Source organism: Tetrao urogallus (genome assembly GCF_951394365.1).
Source record: "Tetrao urogallus genome assembly, chromosome: 5".
NCBI classification, from domain to species: Eukaryota; Metazoa; Chordata; class Aves; order Galliformes; family Phasianidae; genus Tetrao; species Tetrao urogallus.
Window position 1 is genome coordinate 2516942 of NC_136818.1, and position 24217 is coordinate 2541158.

Sequence of the window (24217 nt, forward strand, 5' to 3'; positions counted from 1 at the left end):
TTGCCATTTAGATGATGAGTTTAATTACAGTTAGAGCCATGTCAAGGATTTAACTATTCAGTGGTCTCAAAGTGCCATTACTGAAAGAACTTGAGGTGAAATTATGACAAAATACTGTTCTATTTAGTTTGTTTTGTGACAAATGGATGGGATACCCTGTGGCCTATCCTGCTTCCCAGACTCTTTCATTGGTACTTTAGGACTTTTATTCAGTTCCAGCAGAAAGTTGATGCGCTGGCAGAGGCGTCTGAAATACTTAAATACAGATGTGTACAGGAGGGAATGACATTGATTCTACCTCTGCTGAGAACAAGAAAGGCATCTGCTGGAATGGAGATACAGAAAACCAGGCTTTGGAAGGCCTGTTGTTCACAGCACTTGTTTCTTGCATGGAATGGAAGGCCGCTGAGGAGACTGGAAAAGTTGTGTGCTTAGAACTATACTTCAGAATTCAGTGCTTTGCTATTTCCAGTCTGTGATCTGGCTAAAGGCAGACCTCATGCTGGCTGCCTGAAGCCACAGGGAGCTTCCTGCTTCCCACAGATCACAGAATAAAACAGCATGTTGATCCCATCTCTCAGCTGCTAACCTTGGAGCGCCAGGCAGGGGAAGCACGGGAGATTTCCTTACGGACCAGAGCTACTGATTATGCAAAGGTTTTGTAGTAAAAAGGTGTAAAGCAGGGCGGGATGGAGGCTTTGACTGGAGGTGCAACAAGATGTTCTTCGTATGGCACTGTAGGTCCCGGTGGCTTAGGGGGATCGGTGCATTATGCCACCATGGCTCGATCTGCTGTCCGACCAGCAAGCCTTAACCTGAACCGCTCACGGAGCCTCAGCAACAGCAACCCAGATATATCTGGGACCCCCACCTCACCCGATGATGAAGTTCGCTCGATCATTGGCAGTAAGGTACAAATGCACAGCCAAGGGGCTCGGGGATGGCAGTGTCTTTTATTTCATATCTAAAGTAATGATGGGGAAGTTCTTGTGTTTTATTTCCTATCAAAAGTTGTCCTCACTAGCAGCCCCATCTCAGGCTTATTCTGATGGTTATGGAAAACATGCCTGATACTCCTGAAAATTGCTGCTTCTGTCTCTGATTTATTAGAGACCATCCTGCCAGTATTACTTCCACGGGTATGATGGCTGGGGCCGGAGTCCTTCTGGACTTGCCTCCCCAAGACCAGTAAGACAAGGACAGCTTTCTTCTCACTTCTCACATGGCCAGCAGCTGTATCCTCTGACTAGCTGTTATGTCTCCCCAAACCTTGCATCCCCTACTTTGCCACCCTTTGATCCCAGTGTTACCTCCCAAACCAAAACTCTCTCTTCTCCTCTGTGTTCAGCACTAACAGCTGCTCAAATGCTCTCTGTGTTACTTATGTCCAAAGCAAGTACCTTGCACGCAGCAGACATATTCCATGGCCAGAAAGATTTCACTTGGTTAGCAACTGAGCTGCAGTCTAGCTGCAGTATGAATTTTTGATGTACTCACTCAGCATCCACAGTGACTCCCCACCTTTATGGTGGGCAGACCTCATTGTGGCCTTCTAGTACTTGAAGGGAGCGTATAAACAGGAGGGGGAACAGCTGTTTACGAGGGTGGATAGTGATAGGACAAGGGGGAATGGTTTTAAACTGAGACAGGGGAGGGTTAGGTTGGATATGAGGAGGAAGTTTTTCAGCCAGAGGGTGGTGAGGCACTGGAACAGGTTGCCCAAGGAGGCTGTGGATGCCCCATCCCTGCAGGCATCCAAGGCCAGGCTGGATGTGGCTCTGGGCAGCCTGGGCTGCTGGTTGGTGACCCTGCACGTAGTAGGGGGATTGAAATGAAATGATCTTTGTGGTCCTTTTCAATCCAAGCCATTCCAGGATTCTATTATGATTCTATGGCCTTTGTAACTTGCTGAAAGTGGCTTTTCAAGGAGTGGGGGCAGATTAGTACAAAGCATCTGGTGTGGTCTTACTCCAGCTCTTAGGTGCTCTATATGTGTGCATGTTTATGGCATGGTTTTTGGACTAGATTTTCTTAACCTCAGTTATGTTGTCTGTTCTGGGAACATGGTTGTCAGGGCTTTCCGTGTAATCAGTATAGAGAAAAAAAGCTTCTCAGCAGATGATTTATGCCACACAAGGTATGAATCACCTTCTTGTCCCACTCTTGTGAGTTCTGAGTATGTAGAGCTGCTACTGATACTTTGTAGGTATAAAATAGGTGACATGAGGCAGGACAAACCTGTGTTGGCAGATCTGTTACCTGAGAGGAGTGCCTTAGTTCAGTTTGGGCTCTTTTTTAGTGTTTGAACTGAGACACCTTGCACCGAGATGAGACACTTTCCCCACTTGTGTCCCTTCCAGCACAGATGAGTCTGATCTTTTGATTTGATCCTTCTGGCAAAATAGCAGCCATCAGCCCCACCAGACAAGCTTGACACAGTCCTGGGTTGTATAAGGAAAACCTCTTTGAGAAAGAAATTTATCTTTGAGAAATTAATAGTGACTTGCTTTTCTGAGCAAATAAGATGCTGAAGTAACATGGATAGGCAAACAGTTATTTGTTTCATCAAAGTTTGGACTTCAAAGGCTTAAAATCTTTTAAAGACCACCTCAGTATCTTGCTAATTTATCAACTGTGACCTTTTGTGAAATGCCATAGGCAGTAATGTTCTCATGGAATTCACACAGGGTATCAGAAGCTTTACATGTGCTGGCATAGTGAATAATGTCACAGTACAAAATGAAGAGAAATTTTGTTCTAGAGGTACTCCAGGCTTTAAATATGCAAATATATCCATAATTGCTGATGGGGAATTTTTTTTTTTCATGTTAGCCAGATAGTATCAGAAATTAAGCTTGGTCTGACTATACAGAATGTTGGTTTAATGTAATTGTTTCTGTTTCTTAATGTCACTAGAAACACGAATACTTCCTGAGATGCTGGAAGGAGTATAGGGATGCATAAATTTCTGTTCTCTTTCTCCAAGCAAAAATTTAAGCACATATACACCCAAACAAGGAACTTACATTTCACGTTGAATCTATCTGGAGTCTTTCTGCTTTTAAAAAGAAAAAATAATGTGTGGTGGAACTCTTTAGAGCTCAGTCTTCTGTTGTTTCTTATTGTAATGTGTTTGATAGTTTTGGTAAAGTTGCTTTGGGTCTTACTTACATCAGCATTGTGCTTAATTCTGAGCATTGAAGCAGTCATCCCCTTTAAAGGATTTAGAAGATTTCTGTGGTTTTGCATAATAGAGGAGGGTTTAGGTCTTGTCACTTATTTTGCCTTCATTTGTGAACTGAAGCCATGTAAATTTTGTTCCCTACTGAAGAGGATTTATTAACTGTCTAAAAAGAGTATGTTGAGATTTTTATGCTTAAAGTATTCCTGAAATGTTGGGGATGTGCTGGGAAGAAAGAGAACACTCTGAGTGTCATGGCTCTGATGGTGGATGTTCACAGATGTGCATTCTGTGCCCAGCTGCAGGTTGAACCCAGAAACAGGACAGGATTTAACAAGAGTTTTGTGCACTTGGAAGTGACTTACCAAGCCAGAAAAGCTCTTGCACTCTGTTATCTTCCAGAGAAGTATGAAATGAAGGAATCTCTTCAGATTTTTACAAAATCTGCTTCTGCCAACATTGGTTCTGAGGCTAGACATGTACAGAGGGCTGTGATTAGAAAGCATAGGAATGAAAAAGGAAGTGGGATAAAGGCATTTTCAGAATTAAACCTTGCTTTACAAAAGGTGAACTCAGTTCAGCATTCTGCACAGTTCTTTGATATGAACTCATTGTGAGCAAAGTAAAACATTTGTATGAATCTACGCAGGATGGAGAGGTTTGATTTATTATTTCCAAAAAGTAATTGAGATTAAAGCACTCATTCTGTCTCTTCAGTATATTTTTATTGGACAACTTAAGCAAAATTACAGCATGGCTATACTTTGCATAGAGAATAGCTCGATGTATTAATGATTTGAATCCCAGGCTCAATCCTTGGGTAGATTTGTCTTCATGAGAGAAACAAACTTTTAGGCGTGATGGACTTTGCAGCTGATAATCTTTGTGATGAAATAGTCTGCACCTTTGCCTCACATATTGGAAAAAAGCTCTGGGCTTGCATGGGAGCTGAGATAAAAGCTCTCTCGGGTGAGGGTCAAAAATGATGTGTGACATTTATAGGGAATGTCTGTGGCATTGCACAACTGCCTCCGTTAGAGCTGGATCCTGAGACCCATGAATGTCCACTGCATCCCACTAAGGGTTCCTGACATGGGAACAGCCTGGATGACAAACACGAGTTTGATTTTTTCATTTTCTTCATTCTGAGTTTCTTGAGAGGAGCAAAGAGTGGAGGGAGAGGAGGGATCTGCAGTAATTTTGCACATATGATCCACTGAGAGTTAAAATTGAAGTACAAATGAGATAAATCTTTTTTAAAAAGCAAGGTAGTTTTTCAAATGTTTTGTTTGGCAGAGCAGATTGGTTCCAGAAAAGGTATGTCCTCTTTTCTCTGTTTGCCACAGAGGAAATGGCCAAAAGTCCACGTGGAAGCTTCTCCACAGGTTACTCCACCAATGGTGCAGGATTTTTCCTCCATGAAAACCTGTGAGAGCTGACAGTTGGATCTCTTTGAGTTTCTGTAGCATTTCCATGGGATCTGTAGAGCTTATAGTCTGTGGGCTAGCAAGTAGTCTACCTTATTAAAAAGATCTGAGGAAAAACTGAGAGCATTCTTTGTTTTTCACATCCGACCACCAATTTGCTTCTGTCACATAAAAAATTTGGGCTGGCTCCATCTGCTGAAGTGCTGGATTTCAACTGATAGAAGTGGGATTTTTCAGGAGGATGATAGTTTTTGAATGTCAAGCATTACAGATAGAACAGGTTGGACTGGAATATTGATGTGCTGTACATGTGTGATGAGTTACAAAAGTAAGCCTCTCAACAAATGCAGCTTTAACAGTTGTAATTGGCGATGTGTTTGCAGTGCACCTGTTTGATTGCTTTTGAGGACTAAGATTTGACTATTGTATGGCATGCAACGTGTAATATTTCTTTCCTTTCCCAACTGCTTTCTATTACATGCCCAGGGTTTAGACCGCTCCAATTCCTGGGTAAACACTGGTGGTCCAAAAGCAGCCCCATGGGGATCCAACCCCAGCCCAAGTGCAGAGTCAACACAGGTGGTGTCTTCGGTAGAGGTTTTTCTGGCTTTGTTTTCTCTGATGTTTCCCTGTAGAATATCCTCAGTGCATACTCTGATTTTGGTGGTTTGCTTATTTATTTACTTACTTATTTAATTGCTCTTTGTAAACTTTGAGTTTCGTTGTATAAATCAGCATCTTCTCCCCCACCACCTCACTGCACTGCATGACAAACCCCAAAACTTGTGAACGTGTCCCCTTCTTTCATTTCAGTGGTTGCTGGTCTGTGAAATGTAAATGCTGTGACTGCTTTTCCTTTCTTTTTTCTCTCTTTCTCTCTAACACTAGTTTCAGCTTCAGGTGGAGCACATTTCTAAATGGGAACATCAATCACAGCCTCATAGTTTTGTCCATGTTTGCCATTTCTTTTAATGTGAACCATTTTGCCATTTTCATCAAGCATTTAGTATTCATAGTCAAGTAATCCTTCATGTCTGCTTGAGTGGAGTATTATTAAACCAAAATTGATACACATGTAAAACTCTCTTGGAAGGTGTAAATTTAAGTGCTGGAACCAGTGATTCTCTGGGTCCAATTGTATCTGTTCCATGTTGCAAAGTATGAAAACTTTATAGCAGCTTTGGTCAAAAAGACTTAAGTTATTTTAGCCCCCATTGCCTGCTGCTTTCCACTGCATGGTTGCCTTGAACATACCTCTCAACTGTACTTCCTTTCAAGTTTGCCACTTTTACAAGTACCCAGTCACTTGTACTCCTGCCAATTATTGCCACCAGAAATAACTTAAGTGATTTTCTCATTCTCTGTGCCAGTAGCAGTGTTACATCCGCACGTACTTGGTCTGGTAGAGTGAGAGGTATGGCACTGAAATTACAAGTATTACTTCCTTGACGTATGCATGTTGATAAAATAGAGTGATGAAAAGGTTTCATGCTTTGCAGCACTAAATGTCCTTGTGCATAAGAACACGCAGTTATTTAACTAGCCTATGTGTCTTAAAACAGTAAAAAGTTCTGTCATGTTGCTTAAAGCAGGTCTGTAAATGAGTAAGACTTTGAGAATGCATAAAAAGGTGTAAAGGCAGTAAAAGCCTACAGTTGGAACAGTATTTTTGTAAACGTACGTTGTCCTTGAGCTGCAAAACCCATCCACAGCAAACTTTAATGTCCTGTCATCATTCATTCATCTCCACTCCGTAGGCTACGGATCGAAGTTGTAATCGTATGTCTTCGCACACTGAGACGTCAAGTTTCTTACAAACATTAACAGGACGGTTACCAACTAAAAAGGTAGATTTCAGTGAAGACAATTGATGTTGTGGGGCAGGGAGGTCAAGTCATTCTGAAAACATCTGTTTTATCTATAGCCTGATTCTTTCTGAGGTCGTTAGGAACCGCTGTTGCTTAACACCTCTGAACATCCAGGCTGTGGTGAATGTGAGGTATTCTGACAGAGCCGAATTGGGAAGAATAATATCATCAGGAGTAGCTTGTCTGATTTAATGTCCGTGCCGTTTGGAGCCAAAGTATCTGTGGCTTTACATTAAATTACGGATAGCACTGTCTAGACATGTAAATGACACATCCTTGTGTGCAAAATTACAGTGTGTTAGATGGTTGGCACTGCAGATGTGTTCTGAACTCAGGGACGTAGGTGTTAATCCAGAGTGACTCCCGAAAGTGGGAGGGAGTTGCCTTGGAAGTGCATTCCCTTTAAGGAGATGAGATCGTACTGAACAACATCAGAAAGGCAAAATGCCAGAGTTCTGTGTGAGGGAAATGTGGTCACTGACAGTGTCCAGTCTGTGGATTGGTACTCCCAAGAAAAGAAATCTAAAAGCTGATTCTTAGCCCCACGTTTCTTTCTTACTGTTTTAAGTCCTTTCTCACAGTAAATGTTTATCTTTGTACAAATTGCTTTATATGTCCACTTTTTACTCCTTTTTCCTGCAAAAATCAGACCAGGCAGAAAGGTAGACTTTTAAAATAAATTAATATGAGCACCAAACCTTTTTTTTTTTCCTTTTGGGTGGGTGGAAAATCCTTTTGACACTTGAAATTCAATTTTGAAGCGAGATGCTTTGGAACGTTTCTCACATTCCATATCATGACATCATCTTTCATTGTTAGTTGGGGATTTCTTTAAGGAACCACCACTGCTGTCATGTCCTCAGTTATTATTTTGCTTAATCTCATTGTTTGCCATACTATCCATGGACCGTGCTCCCATTTCTCATGCAGACTGTTTTGTGAGCTGCTGCTGAGGCTTGGACTAACTCTGGATTTGCTTCTGTGTAGCTTTTTCATGAAGAGCTGGCCTTACAATGGGTCGTGTGCAGTGGGAGTGTGCGGGAGGCAGCCCTGCAGCAGGCCTGGTTCTTCTTCGAGCTGATGGTGAGCAGACTGGGAGCACTTTGCTTACTGCTTTAACATTCATCATTTAAAACACAAACAGCAACAACCGAGTCTCCATCCTGTTTCATTTCCACGTGTGACTCCACTGTAATTTATATTCCTATAGGTGAAGAGCATGGTGCATCATTTGTATTTTGCTGACAAACTGGATGCTTCAAGAAAGAATCGTTTTCCTGAGCGTTTCATGGATGATGTAACTGCTTTGGTCAGCACAATTGCTGGTGATATAGTCTCTCGGTTTCAGAAGGTAATGACAAACAATTAAAGTGAGCTCACATCAGAGCTCAGGCACCAGACCCTACTGTGTGTTCTTTGCTGATGCCTCGAGCAGGAGTTTTCATTTGGATTCACTGTATTGCTCTATTACTGCTCAGCGTGTTCTTTGTCATTTTCCATTTTTCTCTTCCTTCTCTCCAGGATACAGAAATGGTTGAAAGGCTCAACACCAGTCTTGCATTTTTCCTCAATGATCTATTGTCTATCATGGACAGAGGATTTGTTTTTGTTCTTATTAAGACCTGCTACAAACAGGTGAATGCAGATAAATGTTATGACTTAGCTGTGATCCATGGCATAACTCTTCTTTTAGACAGACAGTGAAGTATGGACTTAATATGCTTGCAAAAATATGACTTGTATATACATCTTGTACTGCTACGTGTACTGTTATTGGCTGGGAGGCGTGTGACTCCTGCACATCAGAAGTTGAATCTGTAGCACAGAGAAGTAATGTGGATGGGGTCATGTAATGATGTCAAGTTGTTTAATTCTTGCTTTGGAAGCAGTTCTGGGAGCGGTAGTGGGGCAGGAGAGCCAGTGCTGCATTTGTAATCTGCTTTGGTGCTAACTGCAGTCTTACGGATTAAACTTGCCAGGTGTCTTCAAAGCTGTATTCCTTAACAAACCCAAGTAACCTGGCATCTTTGAGGCTGGACTTCCTTCGCATCATTTGCAGCCATGAACACTATGTCACCTTGAATTTACCCTGCAGCTTGCTCACACCGCCTGCGTCTCCATCACCGTCTGTGTCTTCAGCAACTTCCCAGGTACCCTGCAACAAGGGCCCTTTGTGGGAATTCAAGCTGAGCTTTGTTCTGAGGCTTGATTCACATGAGGCAGAAGATGTGTAATCCATATTGTCAGTCTCTGCTTGCTAGTATTTGTTGGAAATGTTTATTTAGAAATTAACTTCATTCAGGAAAGAACGGGTGAACAGCTGGAAAGCACACAGACAGAGTTCTCACTTGAAAGGCCCCCTTTGCCACTGATGTGCTGGGGAAAGGCTGCAATGGGTAGATGAGGGCTATGGGAACCATGCAAGGGTTGCAGGCAGTTCGGGTAATGATGTGACTTTGGCTACAGCAGTTTTGGCTTTACTTCTTTCTGCAACATCTTGAACCTGGAAGCATCTCTCACATTCAGACTTTGGGGGAAAGTGTAACAGTTTTTCCTGCTGTGTTGGTTTTCACTTGTTTTGGTATTGTATCATTGGGAAAAAAAAAAAAGAAGCCTATATGTGTACCCCCATAGTGTGCACACACCATTTTGTCCCAAGGCACCTAATCTCTTTCCATGTTATGCATGAGCATAAATGAGCCATTAAAAAAAGACTTTGTACACTATTTATACCCTTTTCTTATAAAACAAGGGACTTTCTGTATACTGTAGTGTTGTCCCAACCTGCTGAGAAAAAGTAGAGTAACAAGTGTTTTGTTCAGGTAGATTAATTAGTTGAAAAATTAATTAAACTTACTCAAATTAAAGCTTTTTTAAGCCTGAGGGAAATGATCCATGCCTGAGTTAAAAGTTTAACTAATGCACTTTCCAAGGTAATTTGGCTTAACTTCTCTAAGGCTGTCTTGCAAGGGAGAAGGCAATAATGACAAACAATTAAGAGAAGAATTAGAAAGCTTGGATATATTGTAGTTAAACGTGCCTACATCCAAACAAAACATGACAAAAATAGTTTACCTGGGATCGTGTCTAATTCTGAAACTGCTTTTGTTGTGTTTCCTGGGCTTTGAGTTTCTGTGTTCCAAGGATCCTTATGATGCAGCTGGTGAAACTTAGTTGTGTTTTTTGTTTTTTTTTTTTTCCAGAGTTCCGGGTTCTCCACAAATGTCCAAGACCAGAAGATTGCAAATATGTTTGAATTGTCTGTGCCTTTCCGTCAACAGCATTACTTGGCTGGGCTTGTGTTAACAGAACTGGCTGTCATTTTAGATCCTGATGCAGAGGGGTAAATCTTTGCAATTTTTTTCCTCAAGAATTTTCTGTAGTTCCAAGTAAATGGTGGATAGCAAGCAAATTCTGGCATGGCCAGAATTAAGTTATATTTGTGAGTTGAGAAGGTAAGGGACCTTTAACTCTGAGAATCCTCTTTTTCCTTGCTGCCTCTTTTTCTCAGTTCCTTAGCACTGGCACTGTGAACATGATTTCAATCATATTTTTCCAGCTGAGGGGGGAAAGAGATTCCCTCTGGAGCCCCCAGCTCCATAGGGGCACCAGTGGAGTTCCAACAGGAGAACTGCTTTTATCAACTATAACAAAAAAATAATTTTGTGTTTAAGAAGTCTCTGTTGCTGGTGTTTTTAAATATTACAGTGCATTTTGCCTGTAGTCCCCTCTGTTCAACATAAATTATGCATCAGTGAGACCCCCATGGGTTACATAAATAGACAAATAGAGTCAAGTGTGCAGAGTTGGTCAGTGACTTGCCTGGCTTGTGGAGCAAATAATTTTTTGAAGTGGGAGTGTAGCCTGTAGACCTGACATCCAGTCTGTTACTTGTATTATTTAAGGCTGTTTTCTGCCTTGCTCCTTTGAAATGGATTTCAATAGAAATTATTGATTGCTTCTGCAGTCCTAAGTTCTCTCACAGGCATTTTCTCAAGGTGGACCCAGAAATATCAGCAGAGTCGGCGAATACTGATGATTCATGGGTAATTCTGCCCCTTTACCAAGAGGTCTCAGGAGTTAAACATTAATTCTGTTTCTTGTTGGAGAAGAAAGTGATGCCATAAATGTGTTTGTTGTCCTGTATGTGTGCATAACACATTGTAGTCCCACTTGTTTGGTCTGAAAAAGCAGCAAATCTTTACCCATTCACACACTGCAGAAATCCTATTTGTAGCATAGGAACATCCTACTCCCTGTCTCTGGTCTCATTTCCCCTTATTTTCACAATCTTTCTTTTCTCACCTACTACTTTTTGAGCTCTGTCACCTTGATGTTCTCAGCCCTTAAGCTTGGACCTGGGTGCTGGACCTCTTTGTCCAGCTGCTCAGAGGAGCCATCAGTATGATTTGTGTCCACTAGAGAGACAGCTCCTATCTGGGCCCTTTGTAGACAGCAAAAGCCCACTGATACCAGTTCAGTTCTGGAAATCCCTTTTAATCAAAGGCTCCTGAATTTTGGTGAAGATGTGTATCAGTAAAGCATTTATTTGTTACAGTTCTCCAGAATGACTTGTGGTTTGCAGCTTATTGGCTCTTCTCAGGATTAAATCTGTCTTTGCCCTGATAGATGCACCATGGGGTCTATCGTTCTCATGCCTGAGAAGAGTTCTAATGGTCAGGTGTGAGGATCATTACCAGATGATTAATGGAGGTTTTAGGCATGCTTACCATTAAAGTATTTTGGCCACTGTTGGAAAAAGCTTACAATTGATCCCAGGAGTGGAGAGGGATGCCCACCCATTTAGCTGCTTATTCCAGTAGAGCTTTGCATTAGATCTTGTTAGGTGATGTAGAGCCTTATATTTATTCCTTCCATGCTTTTGTTCCCTTGGTAAAATACATTACATTTTAGTTCACCCGTTGTATAAGAGCTCCTTGGATTCCACTGAAAAGGAAAGACTGCAGTGCTGTGTTGCCTAGAGGTTTGGTTACATCCCCCTGTGCTAGGTGCTGTACAATAACACAGCATGTCACAGTCCTCCTCCAGAGCACCTGTAGTCTAAAAGAGGAGACAGCATGTGGATTAAAGAAGCTGAGAGTCAGCCCAGGCAGATAGACCTTGAACAGGTTTTCTTTGCTGACAGCACTGCATGTCTTGATTATTCAATGGTAACAACAATTACTGCTCATTTCGTAGTGCCTGTGTTGACTGACATTACAGGGCAGATATGAGAAAATCAGATTTGACCCTGGGTATTCACCAACAAAAGTCAGTTTTGCAGACGTGTGCACTGTTGTCACAAATCCAAGGCTGAGATGTCAGAGGGGCTGGTGCAGGGCAGCAGGATCACTTCATTGCGTTATCAGACAGAAAGATAAGCAGGTCACATTTCCTCCTCCATGCAGATTGATCCTGTACCCGTTCTGTTCAGGAAAAGGGAAAAAGAAACCCATGTAGCCCTAGGTTTTAATTACACTGCATTGTTTGAATGTGCTTTCCCTGTGCTTAGTTCCATTGCCTGTTGGATAGCTTGTTTCCAGCTATTCAAGTGCAGCCTAGATGCCACTCCTTCAAAACAATACAAAGCTTTTTCTTTAACCTTAATTTGAAGGTTGTGCTGCCAGTTATTTAAATAAGCATTTCCTTCCTAGCTGTTTAGGATCTCATTGATAATGACAAGGCAGCTGTAGGATTTATGTTGGTGTGATGTAAAAAACACAGAGAGAAACGTAGTTTCATCTACCTGATGCCTTCCTAACCTGTACTGGTGTCTTTATAACCACTTTAAACCCACAACAATCCAGTCAGATCCTCTCGTCTTTTTTAACCAGAACTCAACTCTACTTTTCAGGTAAAGTGGATACTGCCTGAAATTCGGCCCTTGTTTTAATACCACAGGTCTGAACACTGAAGCTTATGTTTTGCTACTGCATCATGTATGAGCTTCTTTGGCTGCTTTGTGCATGGGGTAGGGTTGTTGCATTGGACTGGTTTGCCTCCAGAAGCAAATAGCTACAGAGATACATGCTATTTGCTCTGGAAGAGTTTGCCCTCTGTGTGGTGGCTGAGGGGACTGAGAGGAGCAGAGTGAGTTGTCAGGAGTCAAAGGGGTTTATGTTCATAAGGCATGAGCACCAGTAGGCTTACACACAGTGTTGTGCAAGAGGGAATGGTGCTTGGGCCCTGCCATTGTTTGCAGCTTAATAATGAGGAAGGCCACTTCTTGCTGGATTTTTCCTTCTGCCCCTCCATTTCTCTGACAGTTTGCATTCAGCTACTGAGCTGTAGTCTGTTTCGGTTGAATAATTGCATGGGGATTCAGGGAACTGAGGCAGAATCTTCCTGATCATCTGATAAAAGCAATGTTCTGTTTTAGGAGGGCTTTTCTCTCTGTAAATGGAGTTAAATAGAAACAGAAAAGAGCACTACAAGTGATGTCACTAAACCTACTCTTGAGTTTCTCTCCCCATCCTCTATATTTCCCTATCTCTCCTAACATTCTTCAGTTGACTCGGTACAGCAGCATTGCAAAGCTGGGGCTTTGTATGGAAAATGTGAGAGTGCTTGCATCATGTTGAGTGTACACCTCAGCAGGATGTTTTTATACCTTTTATATGGCATGGTCAGCAGCCAGCCATTTGTAAAATCCTTGGGTGATGGAAGAATATGTGCAGTGACAGTTTATGCAAAGTTAAAAATACAAACTAGGATTCCTTTTCTTCCTTTTTTTTTTAACCGAAACCACTCAGTTACAACACACAGTTTGCTTTGAAGGCATTAACTAATCTGCGTGACCCAACTCTCTTTTAACAGTTTATTTGGATTGCATAAGAAGGTCATCAACATGGTACACAACTTACTGTCCAGTCACGACTCGGACCCGCGGTACGCTGACCCGCAGGTAAAGGCCCGGGTGGCAATGCTGTATCTACCTCTGATTGGTGTGATCATGGAAACGGTGCCTCAGCTCTATGATTTTACAGGTATTTTGTATTCTGTGCTATGATTTTACAGGTATTTCATATTCTGTGCTGTGGGTATATGTTCAGCTGCTCACCAAGTTTGAGCGTTTCTTGCCTAGAACAAATTCCGTTGGTTCTAAAACAAGACCTGTTACTGGTGGATGAGGTCGTTTGTATTTCTGAAGTATAATAACTTTGATGTGTTTCCACATCCATTTCCTGAAGTGCACTTGCAAAATCCTCGATGGCTGAACACTCAAAGCTGCATTTGGCCACTTGTTTGCATAAAGTGAAAAGTGAGCAGTGCATTTTAATTGCTATCTGCATAAGGCTGGCCTGTCTCTCTGCTCTGACCTGATTCAAAAGTCATCCCATATACTGTGCAGGGCTCAGAACAATTAGAATCATAGAATCCTAGAATGGCCTGGGTTGCAAAGAACCACAATGCTCATCCAGTTCCAACCCCCTGCTGTGTGTAGGTCACCAACCAGCAGCCCAGGCTGCCCAGAGCCACATCCAGCCTGGCCTTGGATGCCTGCAGGGATGGGGCATCCACAGCCTCCCTGTGCAGCCTGTTCCAGTGCCTCACCACCTGTTGGTGAAAAACTTCCTACTAATATCTAACCCTCCCCTGTCTCAGTTTAAAGCCATTCCCCCTTGTCCTGTCACTATCCACCCTCACAAACAGCCATTCCCCCTCCTGTTTATGCACTCCCTTCAAGTATTGGAAGGCCACAGTGAGTCTCCCTGGAGCTTTCTCTTCTCCTAACTAAACAAGCCCGGACCCCTCAATCTTTCAAAGGTTAAAAAGAAGGAGCAGAGTTCCTCTACTTCCTTTCTGTGTGTACTCTATCAGCAGGTCATTTCAGGTGTGTCCTGCAGAGAAGCAGAGGTGAGATGTGTCAGCTCAGGGCAGGTGATCTGGTCTGGAGCAGTTTGGGATTTGGAGTCCTTGCCATCCTTTGAGTTTAATGGCACAGTAAAGCAAAAAGTAAAGTTGTGGTGTTGGGACTTCAAAGGAGTGAAAAGTCTATTTTCAAAAGTGTTCTAGATATTGAGGTTGTATAGATTGCTTTTAAAAACTGTTACTGTCTTAGCCTTGCATAATCCCAAATAATAGTAAGCCTTGTTTACTTGCAGGACCCTATCAGTGGGTGTGATGTTTCTCAGTTTGCCTTCCTAGATGGTTCAGTGAAACAAGCACTGTGGAGGGAGGCTGGGGTTGAGTTTGGGGATTAAAGTGTTGAGTTTGGGGATTAACTAGGATGTGTGTGTTTCTGGCAGAGAGTCACAATCAGCGAGGGAGGCCGAGCTGCGTCACTGCTGATGATTATGAAGGCGAGAGTGGAAGCATGATAAGCCAGACAGTTGCCATGGCCATTGCAGGAACATCGGTCCCTCAGCTCACCAGGCCCAGCAGTTTTCTACTCACCTCATCGGTACAAAGCTATTTCTGCCTATTCCTTGACCCTCACCCTGTGTCAATAAGCAAATATTTACACGTGCACGCCATGTAGGGCTGATCAGTGAGCAGCAGAAACTCGTATCAGTTTATGGCTGGGTGTTGTAGAGGGTGAAAGACAAGGGAACAAATCACTACTGAATGTTGTTGTACCTGTCTCATTGGGGTTATAAGTGTCAGGCAGGGATGAGAATCAACAAACCTTAGAATATGTAAGAATTTTCTGATAAAGATTCTCTCTTTCTGAAACAATTGCATAAAAGCTCTTTGAATTACAATGGTTGTTATAAGTTCTAAGCAAAAATTCCTACCACATCCAAGTCTTACCTAGCTGAAGATGTAAATGGGCCATTTCCCTTGTTCTCTGCACAGGAAAGGGAATCTCCTCAGTTCTAGCAGACCCTTCCATTTCTCCCTGTTCACTTCTGTTCCTACCTGGCATTTATTTAGGCCAGAGTAGCACCTTATGGAAATCCTTTCAGTGGTGACTGAAGCATTTTTGGATGTGAAATCCAATGTGACAGATGTCTTGTCCTATCTGTTCTAGAGCGGCAGGCAGCACTCCACCTTCTCAACAGAGTCCAGCCGCAGCCTCCTGATCTGTCTCTTGTGGGTGCTCAAGAATGCAGATGAAAGTGTCTTACAGAAGTGGTTCACAGACCTGTCAGTGCTGCAGCTCAATCGCCTGCTGGATTTGCTTTATCTTTGCGTATCCTGTTTTGAATACAAGGTACTGGTATTTAAACCTCCTGGAGTTTCTTCTAAGGCTCGCAGAGAAATGTAACACTCCCATCCTTTGTACAATTCCAGAAAGGCATTTCCTGTTCTCTCAGTATTTCCTGTAATCTAAATCCCATGGCTAAGCACTTCTCTGTACAGCCTCTGGCCTTCTTCCATGTTTACTTTTCAGTCATGTAAGTGTTTCTGTCTCCTTTCATTTTTTATGTAGCTTGTGTTGCTTGCCACTCATCTGGGAACTGCAGCAAGGCAAAGGAAATATCTCTTGGTCATTTTGCTTGCTCCCAACAATAAGAGAGCTTTTTGAAGTGTTGCCGGATCTGGGTAGATTATCTAGTTAGCAACTAAAGCTATGTTCCTTTCTTTCTCTCTTCATACAGGAATGAAGTTGATTTGAGTTGTTGCACTTAATAAATAATCCAAATTGAAAGTCTCTTCCCTCACTATCATTTGAAACTTGCAGGGCAAGAAAGTGTTTGAAAGAATGAACAGTCTGACGTTCAAGAAGTCAAAAGACATGAGAGCCAAGCTTGAAGAGGCTATTTTGGGAAGCATAGGAGCAAGGCAGGAAATGGTCCGAAGAAGCAGAGGGCAGTTAGGTGAGTAAAGACGTCTTCTGCACTCTACATATTTTTCAAAAGCTGCTACTCCCTTCCCTACATGGCCCAGGGATTAGGACAAGAATCAACTGGGTTCAGTCTCCTACTCTGCTGGAGGCTTCCTGGTACATGTGAGTCACTCACAGTGGGCTACATTGAATAAATATTTTAGAGACATAATTAATGAGTCATTTCACAGAGTTAGGGACCTTTGTACTTTTTTTTTCCCTCCTAAATCTGACCTGATTGCCTTTATCTCTTATCTGGGATGCTGTGTGATGAAATTTCCCTGCCCTTCCAGCAGTGGCAATAAAGACAGATAGCCTGTGAAGCAGGAAATGGGATCTCAGCACCATCCTGAAGACATCACTGTTTTCAGCTGACAAACAGTAGTGTCAGACTGCTGAGGATTGCTAAACCTAGGCTCCTGAATAGTCCAAAGAAGTTGCTTCTCAGCAACCCTGATAGTTACCTCTCAGCAGTCTGTCTCAGTTGGCTCAGTCTGTACTCAGTACTTGGGTGAAAATGACTGCAAGTCAAGTTACCTCTCATGGCACTTAGTGAGACACCATATAGACAGCTTGGGTCTGAGTGCCACAGCATTGGATCTAAGGAATAAGTTATAGCTTGCTGTCACCTGTTGCTTGTTAACAACGTAGAGTTGCTACTTAAAAAAAAAAAAAAATAAAAATTAAATGGCTACTATTATTTTAATATTATCCTACAGAGAGAAGTCCTTCTGGGAGCGCTTTTGGAAGTCAAGAGAATTTGAGATGGAGAAAGGATATGACTCACTGGCGTCAAAACACGGAGAAGCTTGACAAGTAACTCTGCCTTATTCTTCTATTTTAACCATGTCACAGTGCCTGTGGGAATGCAGGGTCTCTCACCAGTGATGGTCAGTGGCAGCAGTCCACTTAGCCTGTTTGAGCCCTCCACTGGAGCAGGTCTGGCAATGTACAAATAGATTTTTGCCTGACACTGCCCTGTTTTAACTCTTATTTTCCACCATTCCTTACTTTCTCTGTATTTTTAAAAGAGATTTAACAAGACTAATACAATCCATGGCCTTCTAAAAATCCTGTAGTAAGCTGTAATTTAGAGAGAAGATTCATGAACAGTATTCACAGATAGCATATATATCCCATGTCATATTTCCTTTATTACATAAGAGCATTCTGGAGTTGTCAAAGCTCACTTTCCTTTCCTTCCCTAATCCATCACTTTGATTGTTTTTCCACATGTGCTGTGCTTTTAGAAGCCACAAACCAGCCAGGTACTGTAGTGTTGGTGTGCAGTTCTTATAAATTGCCATTTATACATCTGCAGATTCAATCATCACAGCCTTGTTTGTGATGCTTGGCAGAAGTTTTCAGTGTGTGTGTGCGTGTGTGTGCAACTGGTTGGAATGAGCTCCTCTTGCTTATTACACCCATTTCCTTTATAATTCCCTCTCCCAGTGTGGTTTAATTTGGAAGGCTCAGGAGTTGTGTTTGAGCTTTGCAGTGCATGTTTTCTGTTTCCTCAAATTGCAGTCTGCAGTCTGGAATTGTTCCTAATCCTAGGAAAGTAATCTCAGCCCAAGTGAAGCTCTGAAGAAACTGAGGAGCCAGGTCCTCAGCCTGGATGGAAGTCAGGCCAAATTTTACCCACAAGGACATAGAGATACTTCTTGGATTTGAAAGTACATCTTTACAGTTTATCATTATTTTGTCCAACACAGAAGTGTAGATCTCTTGTTATGTCAGGTAGTGGCTTCTTGTCCAGGACTGCAGTCTGGCTGAGGCATCAGGAAAGCCAGATCAACAGTGTCTTTTAAACCTCCTCACGAAGCAATGTAGGTATAAATTTCACCATGGTTCAACTCGAGCCATGGGCACTTTTACTGGATTAAAGTTTGGCCTGCAGAATTCATCCTTTCACTACTGACACAGGGGCTGGGCCTCTCTCTTTGGCCCAGAAGGATGAGGCGCCAAGCCTTCATGTTCTGGAGACTGAGGAGTAGACAATGAGTGTATGACCCAGCTCCCATGGGAAGCTGTGTGGCACAGGAGTGTTGCTGCAATACAGGTTCCAGGAACACTGTCAACCAAGTCAGCTCCATCCTCCTTGATGTGTGCTCTGTTTGGATTTTGTCAGTACTCTGCATCATGCCTTCAGTGCCATTTGGCCTGGCTTGAATCTGTCAGAGATAGCACCTGAGTCGGGCAAGCTGTAGCTGGGCCCTTTAGATGTAGCACTGGGGCTTTGCCAAGTGCAGCTCCTGTCACTGAATTGAGGTGGTTTCTGCTGAATTCCTGAGACCTCTGCTGTGAGTGGGGATATGAACTTTGTCAGCCTTTTGAGGGAAGTGAGTGCCTGGTATTAAACAGCAAAGTTGTGTGGGTTTTTTATTCGTGGCATGGAAGATATTCTTCAAAAACTGTAACGTAATGTAGCATAAGAGGGCAGAAATCACATCTGCACACTGTGCACTCTGCCCTGCAACTAGTCTGACTGCTGGGAACAAAGTGCATAAATACCAGCTCGTGTAGCACCACCGTGTGTCCATAGCCTACAACATGAAACCATTCATTCTATTCCTGGTTTCGCTGTTGCATGCCTTACAATGCTACTAAACCAGTTTGAGTTGGACTTTGATTCTAAATGCCTGTTGTCTTCCTGGGAGAGCAAATGAAGTGTCAGAAGTAGTGTGATCTCTCCTGAGCATGATGAACGTAAATCACCTGTAAGTTTGTATATGTAAAAAAAGCAAGTCTTCCTGTCCTCTTAATGGATACATTCAAGGATCGTTGTGTTGTCCAGCAATAAGTATGTGCATTGTAATCAAGGGGTTCCTGCCAATGAGGAAATATTTTCAAGTGGAGAATAATATTGGGTTTACTTCTTAAACAGAAGGTAATTTTATTGCTTTCTTTTCTCCGAATAGATCACGAGCAGAGATAGAACATGAAGCACTTATTGATGGAAATCTTGCAACAGAAGCAAATCTAATTATTTTGGATACACTAGAGATAGTTGTACAGGTAAGGATGGTAGAAGAAAAGAGATGTGATACCATTAGGATCAGCTGGCCTGGCAGCAGTTCATTAAATAGAGCCTTCCTGCCATTCTAACTGCCTGAACACTGTCAGAACTGTTCAGGTCTACTGCTGCAGCAGGAAGGATTGTAATGCCTCTCCTCATCCTCAGCCCTTTACAGTATGGTTTTTAAGTACTGTAGCTTTCTTCAGGGTTTTTGAAAATTGTTCCTTTTTTGTAGTGTAAGAAGTATTTGTTTTTAAAACTCTATTAATGAACAGTGAAAATTGGCTAGTATTGCCCTATTACAACCAACTCCTCTGGTTCCTTCCCAAATTTGCCTCCAGTCATTCAGTTCCAGGTCGGTCTCTTGTGTTTGTACACAGTGGCACAGTGCAGGAATGCCTCCAGGCTCCTTGCTGTGGTACAAAATCTGTCTGTTTCCCCTTTACCCACTAGTGAGCATGGACACACGGCAGTTTTGTGTCATTCCATCTCCTTCAGCTCACGGGTCAGATTTCCATCACCTGGAGCCGATTCAGAAATGCGACTGTTCCACAGGCTCAGCAAAGTGGGCAGTTTTTCCGTGCCAAAGGGGTTTTCAGCAGAGTTATTACAGCTCCCCCAGGAGGTTTGCTTGTGCTCGTATGACCCTTGGTTTTCTTTTGCCTGCAGACTGTTTCTGTGACGGAGTCCAAAGAGAGCATCCTCGGCGGGGTGCTGAAGGTGCTTCTGCACAGCATGGCCTGCAACCAAAGTGCACTTTATCTCCAACACTGCTTCGCCACACAGAGAGCTTTGGTCTCAAAGGTGAATTCTCTGCAGATGCTGTAATATATCCTGAGCAGTGCAGATGGAGGATGGGGCTGTTTTTTTCCCTTCATATCGTTGTCACTTCACCAAGCATTTATTGTTTTGTGCAGGACTAATTTTCAGGAAATGGGGTCTCGGGATGGATAAAACCTGAATGGTTTTTGTGATTGGGGCACTCTTTTTATGCAGTTTGGGTTTTATAGCTGTGCACAAAGGTGCAGTTCACGAGGAGTGAGTATGGTGAGGCTAGCAGATGTACTTAGCCAGCAGGCAGCGCAAGGAACAGCTGAAATTAAGGATGAATCTTGCTTAAAATTGATTTTTTTTTTTTTTACTTGTACCATAATTTAAACTATGATTCTGCATATGTACTGGTAATAGCCCAAAGGTTTAAGCCTGAGTTTTTGGAATCAGTGTGAATCAATCGAAAGGTGTATATGCAGGAGCAAGGAAGGAGTGGTGGAGTAGGTAAAATGAATAGTAGGTAAAATGTCTTCCAGTGTTACCAGTGATTCTGCATCTCTCTAACTGTAAAAGTGAAGTGATTCAAACCAGCACAATTCCCCTCAAAGGAAGCTTTGAGGGGATTGAACTTCCTCTAATGCTGATGTATGCTTGATGTATTATTGCTTGATAGGATCATCGTGGCCTTTACGTCTGAGTGCTTGTTTCTGTCCGTCCAGGCAGTAGTTTTCTCATATGCTGTTTTTCCAGTTCCCTGAGCTGCTGTTTGAAGAGGAGACGGAGCAGTGTGCAGATCTGTGCCTGAGGCTCCTGAGACACTGTAGCAGCAGCATCAGCACAATACGGTCACACGCGAGTGCCTCACTTTACCTTCTGATGAGGCAAAACTTTGAGATTGGGAATGTGAGTGTCCTGCTGCACTTCATTAGGTTATTATATGGGAACTGGTTGGGGACCTCTGGATGGAGCACTGTGTATTCATTCATGTGAAAGAAAGGCTGTTAGAGGGCTTATCAGCTAGACAAGCATGAAAATGAATTAGAAATACTGGGATTTTTGTTTTCCTCCAGATGTTACTAATTTCTAATTAGATCTTAGGTTTACTAACTCACATGTGCTTCAAAGTGCTAAGAAAGTTCTCAGCTTCAGCTCCTCCAGCTGGTATTTTGCAAGTACCCACGTGCCTGTCTGTCACAAAGTGCTCACCAAGGCTGAGCAGCAGAACTGGAGGGATTCACTGACTCTGATAACAGTGAGTGCACAATATTGGCAGGTTGTTGAAATACAGTTTCTCTGTTGCAGAACTTTGCCAGAGTGAAAATGCAGGTGACTATGTCTCTCTCATCCCTGGTGGGGACATCCCAGAATTTCAATGAGGAATTTTTACGACGTTCCTTGAAGACTATTTTAACATATGCTGAAGAAGATCTGGAACTCAGAGAGACAACATTTCCTGATCAGGTAAAAGAACCACAGGAATAAGTGGCATTTAGTTTATTTCCAGCGTGGAATATTTGCATGCATTCCTCGAAGGAGGTTCATACTTTTTTTTGTGACCTGAGTACACCAAACCCAGATCCTTGGTTAATTCTGACAGTGAGGTAACCACACAGAGGCTCAGAGCAGCTGTGGCCCTGGCATAGCAGTAAGTAGCTTGATTCCCATTGCTACTTCATTACAGCAGTGTATTTTTTACAGGTCCAAGATCTAGTGTTCAACCTGCACATGATCCTCTCTGACACAGTTAAAATGAAGGAGCACCAGGAAGATCCAGAAATGCTAATTGACCTGATGTACAGGTAGAGTCCATACCCATTGCACAGCAGGGACAGTAGATGTCAGTGTCCAGCTGGTGTTTGAAGAATCTTAGTACTTAGGGCACTTCTGTATTTAGAGCACTGAGTATTGTGTTGCTGTGAATCTTGATCATGCATTTGGCAATCATTTTACTTTTAACTTAAGCTTGTTTTGCACTGCTTCCTGTGATTCACACGTCACCTAATATAAACACAGGTAATTGCTCTTTGGTTTTGAACTCAGATGTTGTCCATTTGAGCCCTTACAGAGCATCGTTTTGGAGCAGTGACGCTGCAGTTCTAGTCTGAAATATGAAATTTAGTCAAGAGCTTCAGCAGTCACCCTTAGAAGCAGTGAGCCATCACTAGCTTGATCCAGTTGCTCGCCCACCAGTAGCTAGCTAAGAAATCTGTGAAGTGATTGTTGCTTAAACAGAAATGACTGCATACTAATTGCAGAGTTTTTGTGTGTGTGTTTTTTTTCTCTCTCTTTTTTTTCCCTATTTTTAACTAGGATTGCAAAGGGCTATCAGAATTCCCCTGACCTGCGCTTGACCTGGTTACAGAACATGGCTGGAAAGCACTCAGAGAGGAGCAATCATGCAGAGTCAGCACAGTGTTTGGTCCACTCTGCAGCCTTGGTGGCTGAGTATCTGAGCATGCTCGAGGACCGAAAATACCTCCCTGTAGGATGCGTTACATTTCAGGTAGAGGTTATCTTCTGTAGTGTATTTTGGGGTTTTGTCACTGCTGCTGACAGATATTCCTATGTTTAGACGTTCACACTGCATTCACTCAGTTTATTTTGAGGAGAATGCATCATAGCAAGTTCTGAAAATAATCTTTATGCTTGAACACGGCTTGATTCCCCTGAGCCTCTCATCTGTAGGCTGAATGAATCCAATTGAGGTTATTTCTTCATATAAGTTGTAATTCTTTACCATCTGTTTAGTCCAGTCACTGTGAAGTGAGTGCAGTTGTTCCGAAGCAACTTATGGAGGGGTTGTTGTGACTCACATTAGGCAGGGCAACGCTGAGCAGAGCAAACAAGCACACAGCTGTGAACACATGGGCCACTCCAATCAGCTCAACCATGTGCTGAAGTATCCTGTTGTTTTAGAAGGAGATGAAACAAAAAGCACGTAACAGCTGCTGCTTTGAACATTGTAGGATTCGATTGAAATCATCAAGCTTTCAAAGTGTTGAATGTCATTGAAATTGAGCACAATTTTTTACCTGTGTTGTGTCTCCATAGAACATATCTTCTAATGTTTTGGAAGAGTCAGCAGTTTCTGACGATGTTGTGTCACCAGATGAAGAAGGTATCTGTTCTGGAAAGTATTTCACAGAAGCTGGTCTGGTGGGATTGCTGGAGCAGGCTGCAGCATCTTTCTCCATGGTAGAAGACTTGAATTTCTTTCTCTCTCTCCTTCTCCTGGGCAAAAGAATGGGAAATGTTTTCTCAGTGAAACTGTGTAGCTCTGTTGTAACTGCTTAATTCATGTGGAGCATTGGGAGTTTGAGCTGCTCAAGACAGCTCAGTTTGCCCTCTCAAGTGAACTGCAGCGAGCGGGGTCGGGGAGCAAAGGGCTTTTTGGTTTCCTAGCATCTTTCATTTCAACACTGCACATTTTGGAGCTCACAGTGGCAGATAAAGGCCATACTGTTTTTCTTCCTATTCAAAGTGGGTAGGCTGAGAGCTTTATGTGAGCAGTGTTAGTGAGCTGGTGGTAGTGTATCCATCAGAAACAAGTGAAAACAATGAATTATATCCGACAACACAGTATGAAATATTCAGTGGGTTTAAGTACAAGCAGCAGTAACTCTGGAGCAAAGAGATGTGCTGTAGCAGGCTGGCTAAGTTGCACGGTGTGTTGTCTCTTTACATCGATCATCTCCATTAGAGACATAGCTATATTGTAAGGGAAAGGTGCTGATTACATCACAGTGCCTTTTGGTGTGTGAGCCACCTTTTTATTTTGCAGTCTTAAAATGTAAATGCTGGGAGTGTGTATCATTCTTGCTGCTGAACTGATGGAGCAATCTGATGGCCCTTGTTTTTTTAGGCTGGCATGTATGAAGCAGTTAATGAGGTTTACAAAGTCCTTATTCCTATTCATGAAGCTAACAGAGATGCCAAGAAGCTATCCACTATTCATGGTAAACTCCAAGAAGCTTTTAGCAAGATCGTCCACCAGGTAATGATTTGGATTTTCAGCTGCAGTGTGAATTGTGGTCAAGTGAAAACTACCTGTTAAGGAAAAAAACATTTTGATAGATTACACAAGAACTGCCAAATGGTGATCTGCAGTAAATGCAAGGATCACTAACTGGAGTTTTCTCTCTGTGTGTATTTGACTTAAGAAACTTAGGAGAACATTGC

General features: G+C 42.6%; 1 protein-coding gene across 4 annotated transcripts in view; it reads left to right on the plus strand.

Annotated features, from left to right (window-relative positions):
• The window catches only part of DOCK7 (dedicator of cytokinesis 7), a gene marked incomplete at both ends in the record, with an annotated part of 88447 nt that overhangs the window by 53785 nt on the left and 10445 nt on the right, over positions 1-24217 (plus strand). For 2 of the 4 annotated variants that reach the window (XM_079536160.1, XM_079536161.1), the window contains 22 exons: positions 742-911; positions 5095-5187; positions 6366-6455; positions 7464-7559; positions 7687-7827; positions 7998-8111; positions 8456-8626; positions 9680-9819; positions 13293-13462; positions 14726-14880; positions 15451-15633; positions 16105-16240; positions 16968-17064; positions 17499-17516; positions 19170-19266; positions 19937-20071; positions 20789-20941; positions 21341-21499; positions 21737-21837; positions 22349-22541; positions 23090-23233; positions 23901-24032. In XM_079536160.1, the coding sequence (XP_079392286.1) occupies positions 742-911; positions 5095-5187; positions 6366-6455; positions 7464-7559; positions 7687-7827; positions 7998-8111; positions 8456-8626; positions 9680-9819; positions 13293-13462; positions 14726-14880; positions 15451-15633; positions 16105-16240; positions 16968-17064; positions 17499-17516; positions 19170-19266; positions 19937-20071; positions 20789-20941; positions 21341-21499; positions 21737-21837; positions 22349-22541; positions 23090-23233; positions 23901-24032 (2888 nt within the window). The remainder of the gene's footprint in view (positions 1-741; positions 912-5094; positions 5188-6365; positions 6456-7463; positions 7560-7686; positions 7828-7997; positions 8112-8455; positions 8627-9679; positions 9820-13292; positions 13463-14725; positions 14881-15450; positions 15634-16104; positions 16241-16967; positions 17065-17498; positions 17517-19169; positions 19267-19936; positions 20072-20788; positions 20942-21340; positions 21500-21736; positions 21838-22348; positions 22542-23089; positions 23234-23900; positions 24033-24217) is intronic. The other 2 variants (XM_079536162.1, XM_079536163.1) reach the window with 2 other exon arrangements.